The 18,174-nt window shown below is 43.0% G+C and overlaps 1 protein-coding gene across 1 annotated transcript in view; it reads left to right on the top strand.

Moving 5' to 3' along the window:
- Window positions 1–756: 756 nt before the first annotated feature.
- LOC117491104 (inaD-like protein) overlaps window positions 757–18,174 on the top strand; it is a 108,336-nt gene continuing 90,918 nt past the window's right edge. Inside the window, 7 exon segments of the mRNA XM_034140955.1 lie at window positions 757–780; window positions 1,324–1,360; window positions 2,550–2,609; window positions 2,710–2,888; window positions 7,737–7,925; window positions 8,370–8,509; window positions 13,466–13,646. Coding sequence (XP_033996846.1) covers window positions 1,351–1,360; window positions 2,550–2,609; window positions 2,710–2,888; window positions 7,737–7,925; window positions 8,370–8,509; window positions 13,466–13,646 — 759 coding nt within the window. The 5' untranslated portion in view covers window positions 757–780; window positions 1,324–1,350.

Genomic DNA, 18,174 nt, shown 5'->3' with positions numbered 1-18,174 from the left:
CATTATTTTAGAGCAATAGTTATTAATATTAAAACAACTTAGTAAACTTTGCAAAAGAGTGTAATATGTATATATATATATATATATATATATATATATATATATATATATATATATATATATGTATACATATTCAGCTGTGATCATTGCACCTTTGTCATTGACCTTTTTTTGTTTGGTTTCTATGATTCTCAACTATCTTTACGTTTTTATGTTTTGGCAGGTGTATATTCTTGTGTTTGCAACTCATATTAATGACAATTGACATTAACCTGTTTATAACCTGTGACAACATTGTACGTTGTTTATTTTATCCCTAATGATGATTTGTATTGGTTGTATTTTGTTTAATTGCATATATTTGCGCCTTTAATTAGCAATCGCTGCAAAAATGTTGTCGATAAGAAGTAAAAGGTAGCAATATATGCAAATACTCAAGCAATGTATAAGGACATCAAAACGTACAGTGCACTAATTGAGTAAGTGTACTTAAAATAACTTAATATATTGTGAAAAAAAGGATATTATTAGAAAAAATATCGCATAGCAAAAACTAAAAATGTGTAACATATGTAAAGCAAAGAATATGGACATGGAAACATCATTATGCCTCACACTGTATTCCCAAAGGGAGGTGTTAGGGGGGGCATTCGGTTGTTAAATGATGCTAATAACATCCACCATTATTCTACTTGCGCTAAACATGCACTGGATAATACTTCCGATAGCACCTGAACGCAGCATTAAAGCAACACTGATGCCAAACTGGATTCACTTCATGTGAGTTTTTACATCAGTTCAAAACCCCTTTAAAACCTGTCTGTTTTCTAAGAATTCCTCACTGACTTTCAGCTCTATCCTCCGACTGTTTATCTGCTCTAAATTATTCAAAACTATTTTTTAGACGCCATTTACCAAGCTAATTTAGCATGCTAACGTGTAGCCAGCTGTTAGCTGTGTGCTGTAAGTTAACACGCTGGAAGATAAATAGTTGGTTGCTGTTTAATCTCAGTTTAGGTTTATAAACACACGGATAAGTAAAGTTGGGTCTTGTCGCAAATCAGAACACGTTTGTTGTAAGAAGTAGCGGCTGCTTCAAAGGTTTTTTCTTTGGTTTAATAATGTTTGATGCACCTGTTGCGAATTGAACCTGCTGACAACAGATTTACTTCAAGATTTTAAGCTGTCAGCCGTCTTTAGGATAGTAGAATATACACAATATGGATTTGAGAAAGCATTTATATTGATTAGTTCAAACTTATGGTTTCAATATTCACCATCCTCCCTTTTGAATTGTTTGAGTTTCACTTCCTGGTTTCTCAGGTGAGGTTACAGGTGTGAGGAGGTTTCATGTCAGCAGGTCAGTTTCTGTTTGATGTGCAGGTTGGAGAATGTTGGTCTGGTTGTTTTACCATCTGTGTGTGTGGATTCTGCTTTGCTCTGACTGTGTAAACAAGCCGTGCTGATAACGAGGATTTTAACCTGAGAAACCTGAGACAGGCACCTGAACGCAGCACACAGCAGCCTGTTCCACTAGCAGCCTGTCAGTGCTGGAATCAGCTGTGAGCACATGAGGAGGGTACACCACAAAAAGCACTCTGATTCTTTATTTGAGTAACTGTACAAATACTCCATTTTAAGTAAAAGTACTGAATTGAGAATGGTAAGTACAAGTATTTAAGTACGATTAGGAGAATGTACCTAAAGTGTTCAGAGTTAATGTGCTCATTGCATAAAAAACTGCAAAACATTTAAATATTTTTTAAATATGTTATAGCACTTTAAGCATTTAGGCAGAATTGAAGAAGTTAGATGGGAAATATGTTCAGGATGGGGTTTGGCTGCTGTTGACTGCCAGACTCCATAAGCAGAATGCATCCAAATGAATGAAGCTCATTCGTGATTTGGTTGCACAGATGTTTAAATATTAGCTCCTGTAGATTCCTTTCTCCACCATTTTCCCTCAAGCAATATAGTCAGATGTTTATAGTTGGTCTTGGCTGTACATTCTTAAATTATGACTTTGTATTTTCCTCAAGTGCAGTCCTCTTTCAAACAGCTTCTTGTTAGGATAAATAGGGAAAGTGTATTTTGACACACATTTGAAACACAATTCAAAGTGTTTTTCACCATGCAATAAAAAACAAAAAACAGCTTAAAACAATCAAATGCTAATTAAACTAAACCATTCAGTAAAGCCCTGTGGTAAAGTTGTATTTGAAGATATCACAATTAGTCTCCTAATTTTTAATGTGCCAAGAAAAAAGTATAATGTTCATTTTGACAGCACTTATTCCCTGAGTACAACAAAGTCACATTGAACTCTTTCTTTGTTGAACAACAACACTGTTTCCAGTCAGGAAAAAGAAAGTGTTTTTCTGCTTTGAAGTGTTTTCTCTTTGGTTGTGACACGACTGTAGCTTTTTTTTAAAGCTTTAAAACGGCAAAACAGACTGCACTATTAACTGGTAGATTTATACACACAAACTGTCCGTTATGTGTTGTGTTTGAAATACATGTGAAATATTGTTGTCTGTCTCTCTTTTCAGATTGGTCCAGAGCGACAGACAGAGAGGGAGGGAGGACAATGTTTGAAAATGTCCCAGCAGGTAAATCCTCTCACCTGTTTAACATTTCAAACAGCCATCAGTTGGAATTGCATTCTCTTTGTGTAGTTACTGCTGTCTAATGAATGCGTCCTGTGTTCAGCGTCCTCAGCGGAGCGGCAGCAGGTTCTGGGAGCTCTGGAGCGACTGCAGGCCAAACTGCTGCAGAGGGAGGAGTGGACCCACAGTGAAACCATGGGCAACCTGAGGGAGACCCTGCAGAGTCCCCTCTTCAGCCACATCCTCACCCTACAGCACTCCATCAAACAGCTCCGCAGCCAGGTGACACACAAAGAGCAACCTGCAGCTCACACCCCAGCAGCACTGCTTAAAACACGTCTGAGATACACAAAGAGCAACCTGCAGCTCACACTCCAGCAGCACTGCTTAAAACACGTCTGAGATACACAAAGAGCAACCTGCAGCTCACACCCCAGCAGCACTGCTTAAAACACGTCTGAGATACACAAAGAGCAACCTGCAGCTCACACCCCAGCAGCACTGCTTAAAACACGTCTGAGATACACTGGAGCAACCTGCAGCTCACACCCCAGCAGCATTGCTTAAAACACGTCTGAGATGCACAAAGAGCAACCTGCAGCTCACACTCCAGCAGCACTGCTTAAAACACGTCTAAGGCCCCGGCTCCACGAGGACGAAAACGGGTTGAATCCGCATATTTCTCATGCGTATAGCCCTCTAAGCTCGACGACGCCGTAAGGGAAACGTAGAAACAGACCCCGCAAACGACAACGGGTCCAAAGGTGGATAGATCTGGGAACGGAGCGCTCTGGGGGGTCCAACGGGGCCGTGGAGTCGCCTATACGGTCATTCGTTTTCATAGCCCCGCCTCTCCCCCGCAGGGTTGCTATCGTGCTCCAGTCGCTACTGACCATGCTACAGTTCTTTGTGCAACATCTACAGGAGCTCCTCCTTGAATTCAGATTATTTATCTTTATCTCGATATGGACATAAACGCGAGTGAAGTCTAATCTGACAGGACGGAGACACGCAGCTCCTGCCGCTGTGATGCAGCGGGAGCAAAACACACACTTCAAGTCAGATCATCACCCTTAGCTATTTTAATTACCTCTCAAACTACCTAAACTAGTTATAAATATGTTCATTTTTACTGTCGGGTCACTCATTACAGGATCAGCTGCTGCATGAGACAGACACTGACGCTGTCAGAAGAGAGGAAAAAGAGACAGGCTCCGTGTTTATTTGATGATTATATATCATTATATAGAGTCGTTATTCATTTGTTTTAAAGCTCAATAAATAACAAAGAAGACCTTTGACCGGCACTTTTATAATTTTGTCCGGAAGATTTAAACTTTAACACACGCTGACCGGCGAAAAACTCTGCCCGGTTCTGTCGGCCCCCACCGCGGAGAATACACAGAAGTGCAGCCATGACAACCATTCTTCTTCGCTGCTTTTGTGGAGGAAGTTGCTGCTTTTGTGGAGGAAGTTACAGCGCCACGTACAGGTTCGGCATATGTACTGCAGCTTTTCCAGCGTTTGGATGTAAACGGAGCCGTCTCGTGGAGCTTGACACAATCCGGTGTATATTGCGTGGGGACGGAAGGTTTTTTGCGGTTGCATTTGCGTTACTCCGATGCGTTTTGCCGTATTTGTCCTCGTGGAGCCGGGGCCTGAGATACACTGGAGCAACCTGCAGCTCACACTCCAGCAGCACTGCTTAAAACACGTCTGAGATACACAAAGAGCAACCTGCAGCTCACACCCCAGCAGCACTGCTTAAAACACGTCTGAGATACACTGGAGCTACGGGCCACACATTCACCTCAGCCTGTCGCAGATGGAGGCAGGTCACAATCCTCCCGAAGAGTTTAGGGCCGTAATGCTATAGTTATAGGAAGAGTCTAAATTAAGATATTTACCAATACTAACTAGCTTTAGGCATCCTGTCTTCATCCAGTCTTAAACTTGGGTTTTCAAATCCTAAATCCAACATCACTTATCAACTTTTCTTTCTGTTACACAGCAACTGGAAGTACTTTCTTTAGAACCAAACCAATTTGTCTTATTGAAACGTACAAAAAAATAGTTGAAAACATACTGACATACCAGGAAAAAGGAGCCTCATTAGTAGACAAACCCAAAGACGTTCTTCTTAAGAAGCTGTAGCCTGTATCTACTGACATTCTGCCATCAATCCACAACACATCCTCACGGTCTGCCATTATTCCCTCACGCCATCAGACAGAATGGAGATATGCGAAGTGGGACAGTCAAATAAAGCATCCAAAGCTTTAGAACACTGTCCCAGACACTAAACAAGAGAGTAATCACAATACAAATGACCAACACAACTACAATGGGAGATAATGAATGTATCATACAGAAACATTTACAAGATAAAATATGTGTAACTCTAAATAAATACCCTAAAAACAAAATGATGCAACCTAAACCACTAAATTCTCCTTAACTTGGAATAAGGTCAGTCTGTTGTTGAGCATTGTTACTGCATTATACATGAAACGGGCATTGTGAAAGATATTCTATTCAGTCAGCTTCAGGAGGCTGACTAGGGAAGGCAACGCACTATATCACATGACACTAGTTTATACAGTATGAAAGGAAAAGGAATTCACTCTCTCAGATTGTTTGTCAGAACTGTGAGTCGCTTACTCATTTAGATCATTTTGCTGACTAATAAGTATTTTCGATTAGTCCGACATGTGTATCACCGCCCAGGTGTCCACAGCCTATCACGTGTCAGCACACTGCTGCATCCTGTCCAACAGCGTGACCTGTCACATCGAATCACCCCCCCCCCCCCCCCTGCCCCCTCATCTGTATGCAGCTCCAGCCCGTACTGACGCCGAGCCTTTACAATAAACAATCTGCAGGCCAAATTAAGATAATGGCAATAACCGTCGCCGGGCTTCATATTCTAAGTGCTGCGAAGGTCAGAGCTGAGTCTATGAAAGTGTTGGGTGGAAGCCGGTGGAGGGTATATGAAGCGGGGACTTCTCTCTCTCTTTCTTTCTTTATTTTCCTACCCCTCCCCACGGCTCTCTGCGGATCTATCAAGCTTTAATATCTAGTGTCTTGGTTTGAGTAACGGCCTTGTCGAGGCGTATTGATGAAATGGCTCTGGATCCTGCTCCGTCAGCCCCGGCCTAAATAAGCTGCAGACTGATAAGTTTCCACAATGTGAGTGTAAAGGTCATTAATACATTACCTGTTCAGAGAGAGAGGGCCTGCAGAGGAATCTATTGATTTTCTTTTTCTCCTCTCTACTCCACACTTACCCCCAGGCTTCGCTGCTTCATTTTTTTAACTACATGTCTTTCTTTTCTGTCGACAATGTCGTTGCATATAGAGCGTGTCTCTCTCTCCTGTGTCTTTATGAGTTGACGTTGTTTAGGTGGTAAAACCTGAAGTCCTGTTCTGTCTATACTTTTTTTACCTCTAGTGATTCTTATAAATAAAGTGATGCACTGGGGCTTTTTTTAGGTAAAAAATAATAATGATAAGGGGTGGGAAAGAGCCGGTCCAAGGAGGCAATGTTCCCTAAAAATACATCTGAATCTCAGAGATTAGAGTGGTACATTTACAGAAAAATGCTATACTCTGGGATTAAAGTGGTACATTTCCACTAAATAATTTTCGTTTATTATCATCGTTAAATTATCAAATCTTAAACTTGGGAGACATTTCTGAAAAATAAATAAGATGATATTTTGTGTTTTTTATTTAAGAAGAAAAATATATAGATGAGATTAATTATCCTTCATTGACCATTGATCAGTCTTGTTGTACCTACAACAGGACTGATAATATGTTGATTGAATCAAATGTTTCTATAATTATGCTACAGTTAATGAGTCTCAGAATTCTTTTAGTTTTTCAATGCCTGTACTTTAACATGTATATCTATCTATAAAAAATGCAATATGTACGTGTGTAAACACAAGCAGCTGAACAAAAACTGTCCAAATAAATACCGTCTGAAAGTGGAAAGAATAAGTGAGGTGTTAACTTGCACAGTGACCAGAGGCCTGTACTACGAAGCAGGATTTTCGCTTAGCGAGCTAACTTCCTGGATTTCCGGTCCTACGATGCTGGTTCACTTTTTTTTTCACATCATAAACCTGTTAATGTACGCATTCAAACACTTTTTCTGTTACCAGCTGTATTCACCTTGCAGGTGCAGCTATGTGGCTTTGATCCTTGATAAAGTGTTTAAGTCATGGGTGTTTAAAGTTTAACTTCTTCATATGTCTAATATTATAGTTGACTTTTCATTCAGGAAGTATGACGCTGCGCTGTCAGTACGCGGCTTGTCCATGTTTGTGATTGGTCGATCACTCCAAATACCACCCCTTTCATGTGAACGCGCACCTAACTAGATAGGACACGGCTGGCTTGAGCGATCGAGTTGATAGCCAGCGTCGTAGGACCGCTTAGCGAGAGCGGGTACGTTTTGGATTAAGTCAACCGGCTAATTCAAACATATCCATGTTGGCGCCATCCATATATGTTGAACTAGATTCGTAGTACAGGCCTCTGGTTTCTGAACTCCATGTAGCAGATCCTGGTTTGTGGGACCCTGAGAAACCCTAGCGTGATAGTGAGCCAGTACACTGTGCTGTTGGTCCGCTGGTGTTTAATGCACGGTGTGCCAGTCAGAGAGCTTCACCAAACACAGCTCCAGAGCTCCAACATGTTCCCTCATCTGACAAACCTCTCTTTCTTTTTCTCCTCCTCCTGCGCACCTCTCTCCTCTTTCTGTCACTCTTTTTCTGCTTCCTCTTTTTTGTCCTATTCCTCCTTCTCCCCTTTCTTTTCCTTTTCATTATCCCCTTCCTTTTTCTCTTCTTTCTGTTCCACGTTCATGTCTTCTACTTCTCTTCTTTAATCTCCTCATCCCTCATCTCCTCTTTCAAACTACTTCCTTCTTGTGCTCTGATTTTTTTTTAAATGTCCCAACCTCCTCTGCTTCTTTATCTCTTCTTCCTACTTCTCTTTTTTATTTTTTCCTCCCCCCCTCCTTGTCCCGCACTCCTCCTCCTGTTTTTCTCCTCTTCTCCTCCTCCTCTCCTTTTCTCTCACCTCTTTGTCCTCCCCCCCCTCTCCTCCTCCACGTTGTAGCTGAGCAGTATGCCACCTGAAGCCTGCAGTGAGTTCAGTTTCTCCAAAAAGGGTCAGCTGATCATGAGCGCTGTTGATCCAGTCAGCAGCTCCTCCTCCCTAATGAGCACTGCCTTGTCTCCACCCATCCGTCAGACTCCGCCCTCATCTGAATTCAACCTACAGAAATGGATCCTTGTTGCCGCAAAGGTGGGTGAAGCCAAGAAAACATGCCTGCAACAACAAATGAGATTCTTCCATTGGATTTTAGATAATTGTAGAACAAATGTTCATGTTGATTACACGTTTTGTCACAGCAGGATCATCTCCATATATTAACACCACCTTTATGAGTTTTGAAGCAACAAGTGTTAGGCTATGAACAAACTACATCTGATGGATGTGCATCTACCATAGCTAGTTAAAGTGGCTAATAAGTGACGTATTTCATGTATTTTTCAAAACGTGAACATCTCTTAAGCTTGTATTAACCATAGATCTTATTTCAGGCATCTAACCAAAAACTCATTCAAAAAACCATCGAGGGGAGGGGAACCCGAAGTGCTGGGTTCAGGGTTTCAAGACTCATTCCTGCACTTCTCTTTATAAACACACTTTAAATACATGTGTGTGTGTTTGTGTGTGTTTGTGCAGGGCCTTCACATAGAGGTGTGCCAGCTCACTCGGCCTCTGTCTGGAGGTCTGGGCTTCAGCGTGGTCGGTCTGAATCCCGCAGGAAGCAGCAGTCAGGGCGTATTCGTCAAACAGATCCAGCATGGAGGCATCGCACACAGGTTCAGCCTACAGCTTTAACGTCCCTACAGTTAACATCAAGTCATACTTAATGAAACCTTCTGGTGTTTTTCCATCTTCCATTTATTTCCAATCTTACAGACTTCATGTCAATGCAGCTCAGAATCAAGGACCTTTATTCCACCTACAGTAGATACATGGACAGTTTTACAACAAAGATAGATAGTTCAGATAAAAGCCAAAATTAAATATTACACTAACCACATCCAGGATAGAAAAGATAACTAGTAAGTGAACATATAAAGAAGTGAAGGAGCAGCCAGTAATAACAGAAGTAAATAATAAAGAGTCTATTTTACATTATATTATTTTACAACAATGTTGTTCTTTTGCTGAACAGCTAAGATACTGAACCCTCAGAGGAGCAGAGTCCTAGGAACAGCTAAGATACTGAACCCTCAGAGGAGCAGAGTCCTAGGAACAGCTAAGATACTGAACCCTCAGAAGAGTGCAGTCCTAGGAACAGCTAAGATACTGAACCCTCAGAAGAGCAGAGTCCTAGGAACAGCTAAGATACTGAACCCTCAGAAGAGTGCAGTCCTAGGAACAGCTAAGATACTGAACCCTCAGAGGAGCAGAGTCCTAGGAACAGCTAAGATACTGAACCCTCAGAGGAGCAGAGTCCTAGGAACAGCTAAGATACTGAACCCTCAGAGGAGCAGAGTCCTAGGAACAGCTAAGATACTGAACCCTCAGAAGAGCAGATTCCTAGGAACAGCTAGGATACTGAACCCTCAGAGGAGCAGAGTCCTAGGAACAGCTAAGATACTGAACCCTCAGAGGAGCAGAGTCCTAGGAACAGCTAAGATACTGAACCCTCAGAGGAGCAGAGTCCTAGGAACAGCTAAGATACTGAACCCTCAGAGGAGCAGAGTCCTAGGAACAGCTAAGATACTGAACCCTCAGAGGAGCAGAGTCCTAGGAACAGCTAGGATACTGAACCCTCAGAAGAGCAGAGTCCTAGGAACAGCTAAGATACTGAACCCTCAGAGTAGCAGAGTCCTAGGAACAGCTAAGATACTGAACCCTCAGAGGAGCAGAGTCCTAGGAACAGCTAAGATACTGAACCCTCAGAAGAGTGCAGTCCTAGGAACAGCTAAGATACTGAACCCTCAGAGGAGCAGAGTCCTAGGAACAGCTAGGATACTGAACCCTCAGAGGAGTGCAGTCCTAGGAACAGCTAAGATACTGAACCCTCAGAAGAGTGCAGTCCTAGGAACAGCTAGGATACTGAACCCTCAGAGGAGTGCAGTCCTAGGAACAGCTAAGATACTGAACCCTCAGAGGAGCAGAGTCCTAGGAACAGCTAAGATACTGAACCCTCAGAGGAGTGCAGTCCTAGGAACAGCTAAGATACTGAACCCTCAGAAGAGTGCAGTCCTAGCAACAGCTAAGATACTGAACCCTCAGAAGAGTGCAGTCCTAGGAACAGCTAAGATACTGAACCCTCAGAGGAGTGCAGTCCTAGGAACAGCTAAGATACTGAACCCTCAGAGGAGTGCAGTCCTAGGAACAGCTAAGATACTGAACCCTCAGAGGAGTGCAGTCCCAGGAACAGCTAAGATACTGAACCCTCAGAGGAGCAGAGTCCTAGGAACAGCTAAGATACTGAACCCTCAGAAGAGTGCAGTCCTAGGAACAGCTAAGATACTGAACCCTCAGAGGAGTGCAGTCCTAGGAACAGCTAAGATACTGAACCCTCAGAGGAGTGCAGTCCTAGGAACAGCTAAGATACTGAACCCTCAGAAGAGTGCAGTCCTAGGAACAGCTAAGATACTGAACCCTCAGAGGAGCAGAGTCCTAGGAACAGCTAAGATACTGAACCCTCAGAGGAGCAGAGTCCTAGGAACAGCTAAGATACTGAACCCTCAGAAGAGCAGAGTCCTAGGAACAGCTAAGATACTGACCCTTCAGAGGAGCAGAGTCCTAGGAACAGCTAAGATACTGAACCCTCAGAGGAGCAGAGTCCTAGGAACAGCTAGGATACTGAACCCTCAGAAGAGTGCAGTCCTAGGAACAGCTAAGATACTGAACCCTCAGAAGAGTGCAGTCCTAGGAACAGCTAGGATACTGAACCCTCAGAGGAGCAGAGTCCTAGGAACAGCTAGGATACTGAACCCTCAGAAGAGTGCAGTCCTAGGAACAGCTAAGATACTGAACCCTCAGAGGAGTGTAGTCCTAGGAACAGCTAAGATACTGAACCCTCAGAGGAGTGCAGTCCTAGGAACAGCTAGGATACTGAACCCTCAGAAGAGTGCAGTCCTAGGAACAGCTAAGATACTGAACCCTCAGAAGAGTGCAGTCCTAGGAACAGCTAGGATACTGAACCCTCAGAGGAGCAGAGTCCTAGGAACAGCTAAGATACTGAACCCTCAGAGGAGCAGAGTCCTAGGAACAGCTAAGATACTGAACCCTCAGAGGAGCAGAGTCCTAGGAACAGCTAAGATACTGAACCCTCAGAAGAGTGCAGTCCTAGGAACAGCTAGGATACTGAACCCTCAGAGGAGTGCAGTCCTAGGAACAGCTAAGATACTGAACCCTCAGAGGAGCAGAGTCCTAGGAACAGCTAAGATACTGAACCCTCAGAGGAGTGCAGTCCTAGGAACAGCTAAGATACTGAACCCTCAGAAGAGTGCAGTCCTAGGAACAGCTAAGATACTGAACCCTCAGAAGAGTGCAGTCCTAGGAACAGCTAAGATACTGAACCCTCAGAGGAGTGCAGTCCTAGGAACAGCTAAAATACTGAACCCTCAGAAGAGTGCAGTCCTAGGAACAGCTAAGATACTGAACCCTCAGAGGAGTGCAGTCCTAGGAACAGCTAAGATACTGAACCCTCAGAGGAGTGCAGTCCTAGGAACAGCTAAGATACTGAACCCTCAGAAGAGTGCAGTCCTAGGAACAGCTAAGATACTGAACCCTCAGAGGAGCAGAGTCCTAGGAACAGCTAAGATACTGAACTCTCAGAGGAGCAGAGTCCTAGGAACAGCTAAGATACTGAACCCTCAGAAGAGCAGAGTCCTAGGAACAGCTAAGATACTGAACCCTCAGAGGAGCAGAGTCCTAGGAACAGCTAAGATACTGAACCCTCAGAGGAGCAGAGTCCTAGGAACAGCTAGGATACTGAACCCTCAGAAGAGTGCAGTCCTAGGAACAGCTAGGATACTGAACCCTCAGAGGAGCAGAGTCCTAGGAACAGCTAAGATACTGAACCCTCAGAGGAGCAGAGTCCTAGGAATAGCTAAGATACTGAACCCTCAGAGGAGCCGAGTCCTAGGAACAGCTAGGATACTGAACCCTCAGAGGAGCAGAGTCCTAGGAACAGCTAGGATACTGAACCCTCAGAAGAGTGCAGTCCTAGGAACAGCTAAGATACTGAACCCTCAGAGGAGTGTAGTCCTAGGAACAGCTAAGATACTGAACCCTCAGAGGAGTGCAGTCCTAGGAACAGCTAGGATACTGAACCCTCAGAGGAGCAGAGTCCTAGGAACAGCTAGGATACTGAACCCTCAGAAGAGTGCAGTCCTAGGAACAGCTAAGATACTGAACCCTCAGAAGAGTGCAGTCCTAGGAACAGCTAGGATACTGAACCCTCAGAGGAGCAGAGTCCTAGGAACAGCTAAGATACTGAACCCTCAGAGGAGCAGAGTCCTAGGAACAGCTAAGATACTGAACCCTCAGAGGAGCAGAGTCCTAGGAACAGCTAAGATACTGAACCCTCAGAAGAGTGCAGTCCTAGGAACAGCTAGGATACTGAACCCTCAGAGGAGTGCAGTCCTAGGAACAGCTAAGTTACTGAACCCTCAGAGGAGCAGAGTCCTAGGAACAGCTAAGATACTGAACCCTCAGAGGAGTGCAGTCCTAGGAACAGCTAAGATACTGAACCCTCAGAAGAGTGCAGTCCTAGGAACAGCTAAGATACTGAACCCTCAGAAGAGTGCAGTCCTAGGAACAGCTAAGATACTGAACCCTCAGAGGAGTGCAGTCCTAGGAACAGCTAAGATACTGAACCCTCAGAAGAGTGCAGTCCTAGGAACAGCTAAGATACTGAACCCTCAGAGGAGTGCAGTCCTAGGAACAGCTAAGATACTGAACCCTCAGAAGAGTGCAGTCCTAGGAACAGCTAAGATACTGAACCCTCAGAATGTAGAACTGTTGGCAGTAGAGCTGAATGATTTAAGGAAAATATATAACAGCAGTATTCAGTGCCAATATTGCCTATTGATTTACTGGTGTTGCCTATAAATTAAAACAAGGTCTCCAGGTACTGCTGGTCTTCATTTCCTCAACAAAAAAAACAAGTTTTTAGTTGTATTTCAGATTGTATAGCTTTCTTGGTCATTGTTGATGTAATTATATTTGCAATTCTTTTGGTAGTTGCGCTTTTTTTAAACTGCGATTTTGATAACAGAATAATAAACAATCGATCCTAGGTTGCCATAGTATATTGTGTAGGTCATTCATTGTAAATGGGTTAAAACATGTACAAACTCTGATGGAGAATATCAGTACAGTGTACATTGTGTTAGTCTTCTTCTTCTTTCTTCTCCCCCTCATCTTGGGCCTTTCTTCCTCCTATTCCTCATCTTTTTTCTTCTGTGTTTTTTACTCTTCTGAATCCTCCTGTTTCTTCTACTTCTCATTCTCTTCATCTTCCTTCTCCCCTTATCTTCTTCTTCTTCTTCTTTTACTGTTTCTTCTGCTACTGTTAATCCTCTTCATCTTTCTCCTCCCCATTTTTTATTTTCTTCCTCCATCTTTTCTGTTTTAGCACCTACAAGTGGCTTGTTTGGAGCCTTGCAACGTATACAATCATGGGTCAATTATTCAAATCGAACCAGCTAGCTGCTGAGCTGCTATCTAAAGTTGCTTTGATACTATCCTTTTATCCTGTGTCATGCTATCAAAATGTCCTGACTGACATTATGCTGTGGCTGCAGGGACGGGCGTCTCCAGGAGAGGGACCAGATCCTGGTGATTAACGGCAGTCCTCTGGAGCCGGGGATCAGTCACCAGCAGGCCCTCGCCCTCCTGCAGCAGCCTGGAGAGACGGTGGAGCTGGTGGTGGCCAGGGACCGCCCACTCAACGCAGCGTCATCACAACCAGCCGCTTTCCATACGGTAAGTGTGAGGGAAACTTCTGAAGCAATGTAGACGAGACTCGGAGAAACACGGGGGAGCTGGAGCTTGATGGCAATCACTAATGGTTTATTTGGAGCTTTGGCTGGAGAATTATCAAGACATAATAATAATAATAATAATAATAATAATAATAATGCATTAAAAATGTTATTAGACATGTGCTGCCGCCACATCGTGCTGCCGCCACGACGTGACACAGCCACGACGTGACACAGCCACGACGTGACACAGCCACGACGTGACACAGCCACGACGTGACACAGCGGGGCCAAACCAATTCTGAATATCTTTCCGCAGACCCATGTATTTAGCTGGTTCTGAGAGAATAATCAACATTGTGCATAACAAGATAAAACAGGCAAAGCACTATAAGACCTTTATCAGCTTACGCCAACAGGCAGAAACAGGGAGACAAAACACTGAGAGCACAGCACCCAAGGTTGCAGGCCTTATATATATATATATATATATATATATATATATATATATATATATATATATATATATCATTTAGCTGACGCTTTTATCCAAAGCAACTTACAGTAAGTGCAAAAACCATAAAGAATCAAACTCTGAACAACAAGAAAAGTGCAGATATATTCACTTCAAGCAAGATCATACCATAGTAAGTACTGGTGAATTAGTAACAAGGCCTAAATTAACTCAAAAAGTACTTTTAAAAAGAAATGTTCAGCAATAACTTCATTGCCAAGGTTCACTCAAAATAGATGCGTTTTCAGTTTGCGATGGAAGATATGCAGAGTTTCTGCTGTCCTGATCCATTTAGGAGCCAGGAGAGCAAACGGGTGTGTTTTTTGAGGGGTGCCTGGGTCCCACTCGCAGTGATGGAGTAGCAAGCCGATTGGCTGACGCACGTGCTGGAGTATATGGTGTAACCAAGGCCTGGATGTAGGAAGGGGCTGTTCCCTTCACGGCTTGGTAGACCAGCACCAGTGTCTTGAAGCAGATTCTTGCATCCACTGGCAGCCAGTGGAGGGAGCAAAGGAGAGGTATAGTGTGGGAGAACTGGGGGAGGTTGATAGGAGAAGCCATGAGAGCGAATAGAGCCAACTTACCCACACACAGTTATCACCTCACAGCTTGGCTGTCACTCAAAACAAGCATTGCAGAGAAGACATCAATCATAAATGAGGGTCACTTTGAGGCCACGCCTCTTTGTTTCAGGGTGAGACCTCCTTTTTATGACGAGCTGTAGGTCTGCTGACTTTGACTTGGGTGATTTTTATGAGCTTTAAAGCCTAGCTTCTCTGCTCTCCTCTTTAGTTAGTACTCAACATGCAGCCTCGCCCCTGACAATATGTATTTAAGCCTTTGAAGTGGCGCGATCAATGAATGTCGACACAACAGACGAGTCAAAGAGGCAGGAGAGAGGGAGAGCAGAGGAGCTGCAGTCATACATTAGAACACTCTCTAGTAGACCTATCAACATGATCTTCAACACATATTTAGCCTCTTAAAATACTTTACTTCCTACAATTTCAATAATCCACTACTCCCTTAATAACATTTTGAGTAATTCTGCAGCCCTATATATTGTCAGTTATCCTTTTTTTAATTTCGCACAAGCATAGAGTGGTGCCGTGACGAGTCCTAAAACCCAGAAGTGAGTTAGCATTTTACCACTACTGGTTCCCTCGTCTCAGTCAATGGGATTTCTCCATAGGATTTTGGAAAATATCTGTAAATAAGGGCTGTGGTTGACACGCATTGAAGAGACTGATCACGTTTTGTTCTACGACATTAAATACATCAGCAGTGACCCCACTGGTGATTTTTGAAGAGTTGACGTGTCTGAAAAACGATGGTTGTTACCAAGTGGCTGAATAGGACTACAGAAGTTGTGGAGGACGTTGTACGTCATTACACCGAACACGTAAACATTACAGCTAAGTTTGTTTGCCGCTGTTCTGCTTGAAAGCAAGTACCTGCGCTGCAAACTGTTAAAACAAACGCTTCAACTTGTACAATTTAGAATCTGTATGTTTGAATATCGATAATTAAGTTGGCGTGACGTTAAAGTCATGCGACCCTGCTGTACTCGGCTGTAGTTCCTTTATTGCATAACGTTAGCATTTTGCTTCTGGCGATTAGATTTATGATTCGAAAATTATAAAAGTAGGGTAGACATGTGGAGATTATCCGGCTGAACAAAACGTGCATTTATCAAACAGGTTTGTTTTTCACAGACCTTATTTCCAGCTATTTTCCAAAATCCTATGGAGAAATCCCATTGCTTTTTTTGTCGAGGGAACCCATGCGCAGCTTACTTCCGGGTGAATACGTCATCCCTGCACCACTCTATTAATGTTCTGCAGAAACTTCTGTCAGTCCCCTGAGTGTTTCTGCACATGGGTCCTGAAAATGCCAGATGACTGTGAACAAAACTTTCCGATCAGAGGAACCTGCCAATCTGTAGAACATGACTGGAATAGAAATTGGACAAAAACCTAACAATATAGCATTTTATACAGTTTTTCCCAAACTAAATGAACCAAACTATAGGTGTGAAAGCACATTTATTTGTTAAGCAAACAATAACACATTTAACCCTTGTGTTGTGTTCAAAAGCTGTTACCGTTCATGGTGTTCGCGGGTCAATTTTGACCCATGATTTATTTCAGTCCAAAACACAAAAAATAAATGACTATCATCCACTATTGTTTTAACTACATTATAACTAACTTATAATGCATTCATAACCCTACAATCCTGTTGTAATTTAATTGTATGGCCCAAAACACATTACACCACATATTGCACACGTGCATGTGTGTGTTCAGGTTCAAGTGTTAGTGTACATATTATTTGTGAAAGGTCGAGTTCCCGTGGGGGGAGGGGGGCCAGAGGGAGGGGAGACCAGGTGCATTTTGCGTAAAATTATTGTTACAGTGGATGAAGGGGGGGGGGGGGGGTGTCTAAAGTCAAAGATGAATCTTGATCGGGCCAAATTTGACCCCGAGTCACCCACAACAATTCTGCCGGGTCTTCCCAGACCCGAAGACCAAATTATACACTTTCTTTTTTAGAGACCTTCAGACTTGGCTAAAATTGTCAAAATCAGTTTTGTCGTGTTTATATACTGTAGCTGTTGTGGAGGATATCATGAAGCCTTGTTCCGATAACAAAAACTAGAGCGTAGTTATTATATCATTTGAACTTGAAACAGGTCACGCGAGACCACACCACAGCACAGCACAGCACAGCGCAGCGCAGCGCAGCGCAGCGCAGCGCAGCGCAACGCAACGCAACGCAACGGATAGGAGCAGCTTTTGACACTGCCAACAACTAGGGGGCAGCAGGAGCGCCAGAGTGAGTGATTGACGTTTGAGTGGATTCCACCGGGTCCGTCTGCGCTGCGTTGCGGTTTTGGTCCGGCCTCCTCCGGCGTCATACCCTACCAGGCGCATTTCAGAAGCATTTCAGAAGCGGAGCGTCTTGCCTGCCGGCTCGCAGTTTTTGTTGATTTGGGCATATTTCCTGGACAGGCTACTTTGTACAGACAAAGTTAATAACTGTAATATTCCAGTTATAAACGACATGAATCAAAGATGTGTTGCTGTATTTTAGTGGTAAAAAAATGCATTCATCATCATAATTATTCTATATATATAATTTACACAGTGCCTGTAAACCGGAGGAGAACGCTGGCATTTCTCCTCCTACTTGAAAGACTACGGAGGGATAGGGTCTGCAAAATTTGTTTGTATGTATATATATATATAAGAATAGAGTAGAGATAAGATATAGATAGGATGAGATATATATGCGAGATGAGAATGAGAATATGAGAGGAGGAGAGAGAGAGAGAGAGAGAGAGGGAGAGAGAGAGAGAGAGAGAGAGAGAGAGAGAGAGAGAGAGAGGAGAGGAGAGAGGGAGAGAGAGAGAGAGAGAGAGAGAGAGAGAGAGAGAGAGAGAGAGAGAGATCTGAAGATAGATAGAGGAGATGATATATAGATATATGAGAAGAGGATAAGAAATAGATAGATTATGCGGATGATATAGAGAGAGAGAGAGTAAGATATATATATAGAGAGATAGATTTATATATCATTATATATATATTTTATATTATTATATAGATATATATCATGATATATATATATTATATATATATAATATATGATATATATATATATATATATATATATATATATATATATATATATATATATATATGCTATATATATATATATGCTATATATATATATGTGTATATATATATATATGCTATATATATATGCTATATATATATATATATATGCTATATATGCTCTGAAGGTTCCACTTCCTGCCTGCCCGACCTTACGTTACGGCTGCGCCGCGACAAAAATAGGATTCGATCCTAATTTTAGAGGAGCCCTGCGCCGGGACGCTTCTGGGACGCTTCTGAGCTGTAACGCGCCGCGTGTGGTGGAATAGCACCCATTGACTAGAGTGGCCGCGATCGCTGTGAGCACCGCGGCGCAGCCGTAACGCGCCCGTAAC

This window comes from Trematomus bernacchii, unplaced genomic scaffold (assembly GCF_902827165.1).
Source record: "Trematomus bernacchii unplaced genomic scaffold, fTreBer1.1, whole genome shotgun sequence".
NCBI lineage: Eukaryota > Metazoa > Chordata > Actinopteri > Perciformes > Nototheniidae > Trematomus > Trematomus bernacchii.
Note: the sequence above shows the minus strand (reverse complement) of the source record. Positions and strands in the feature narration are given on the sequence as shown.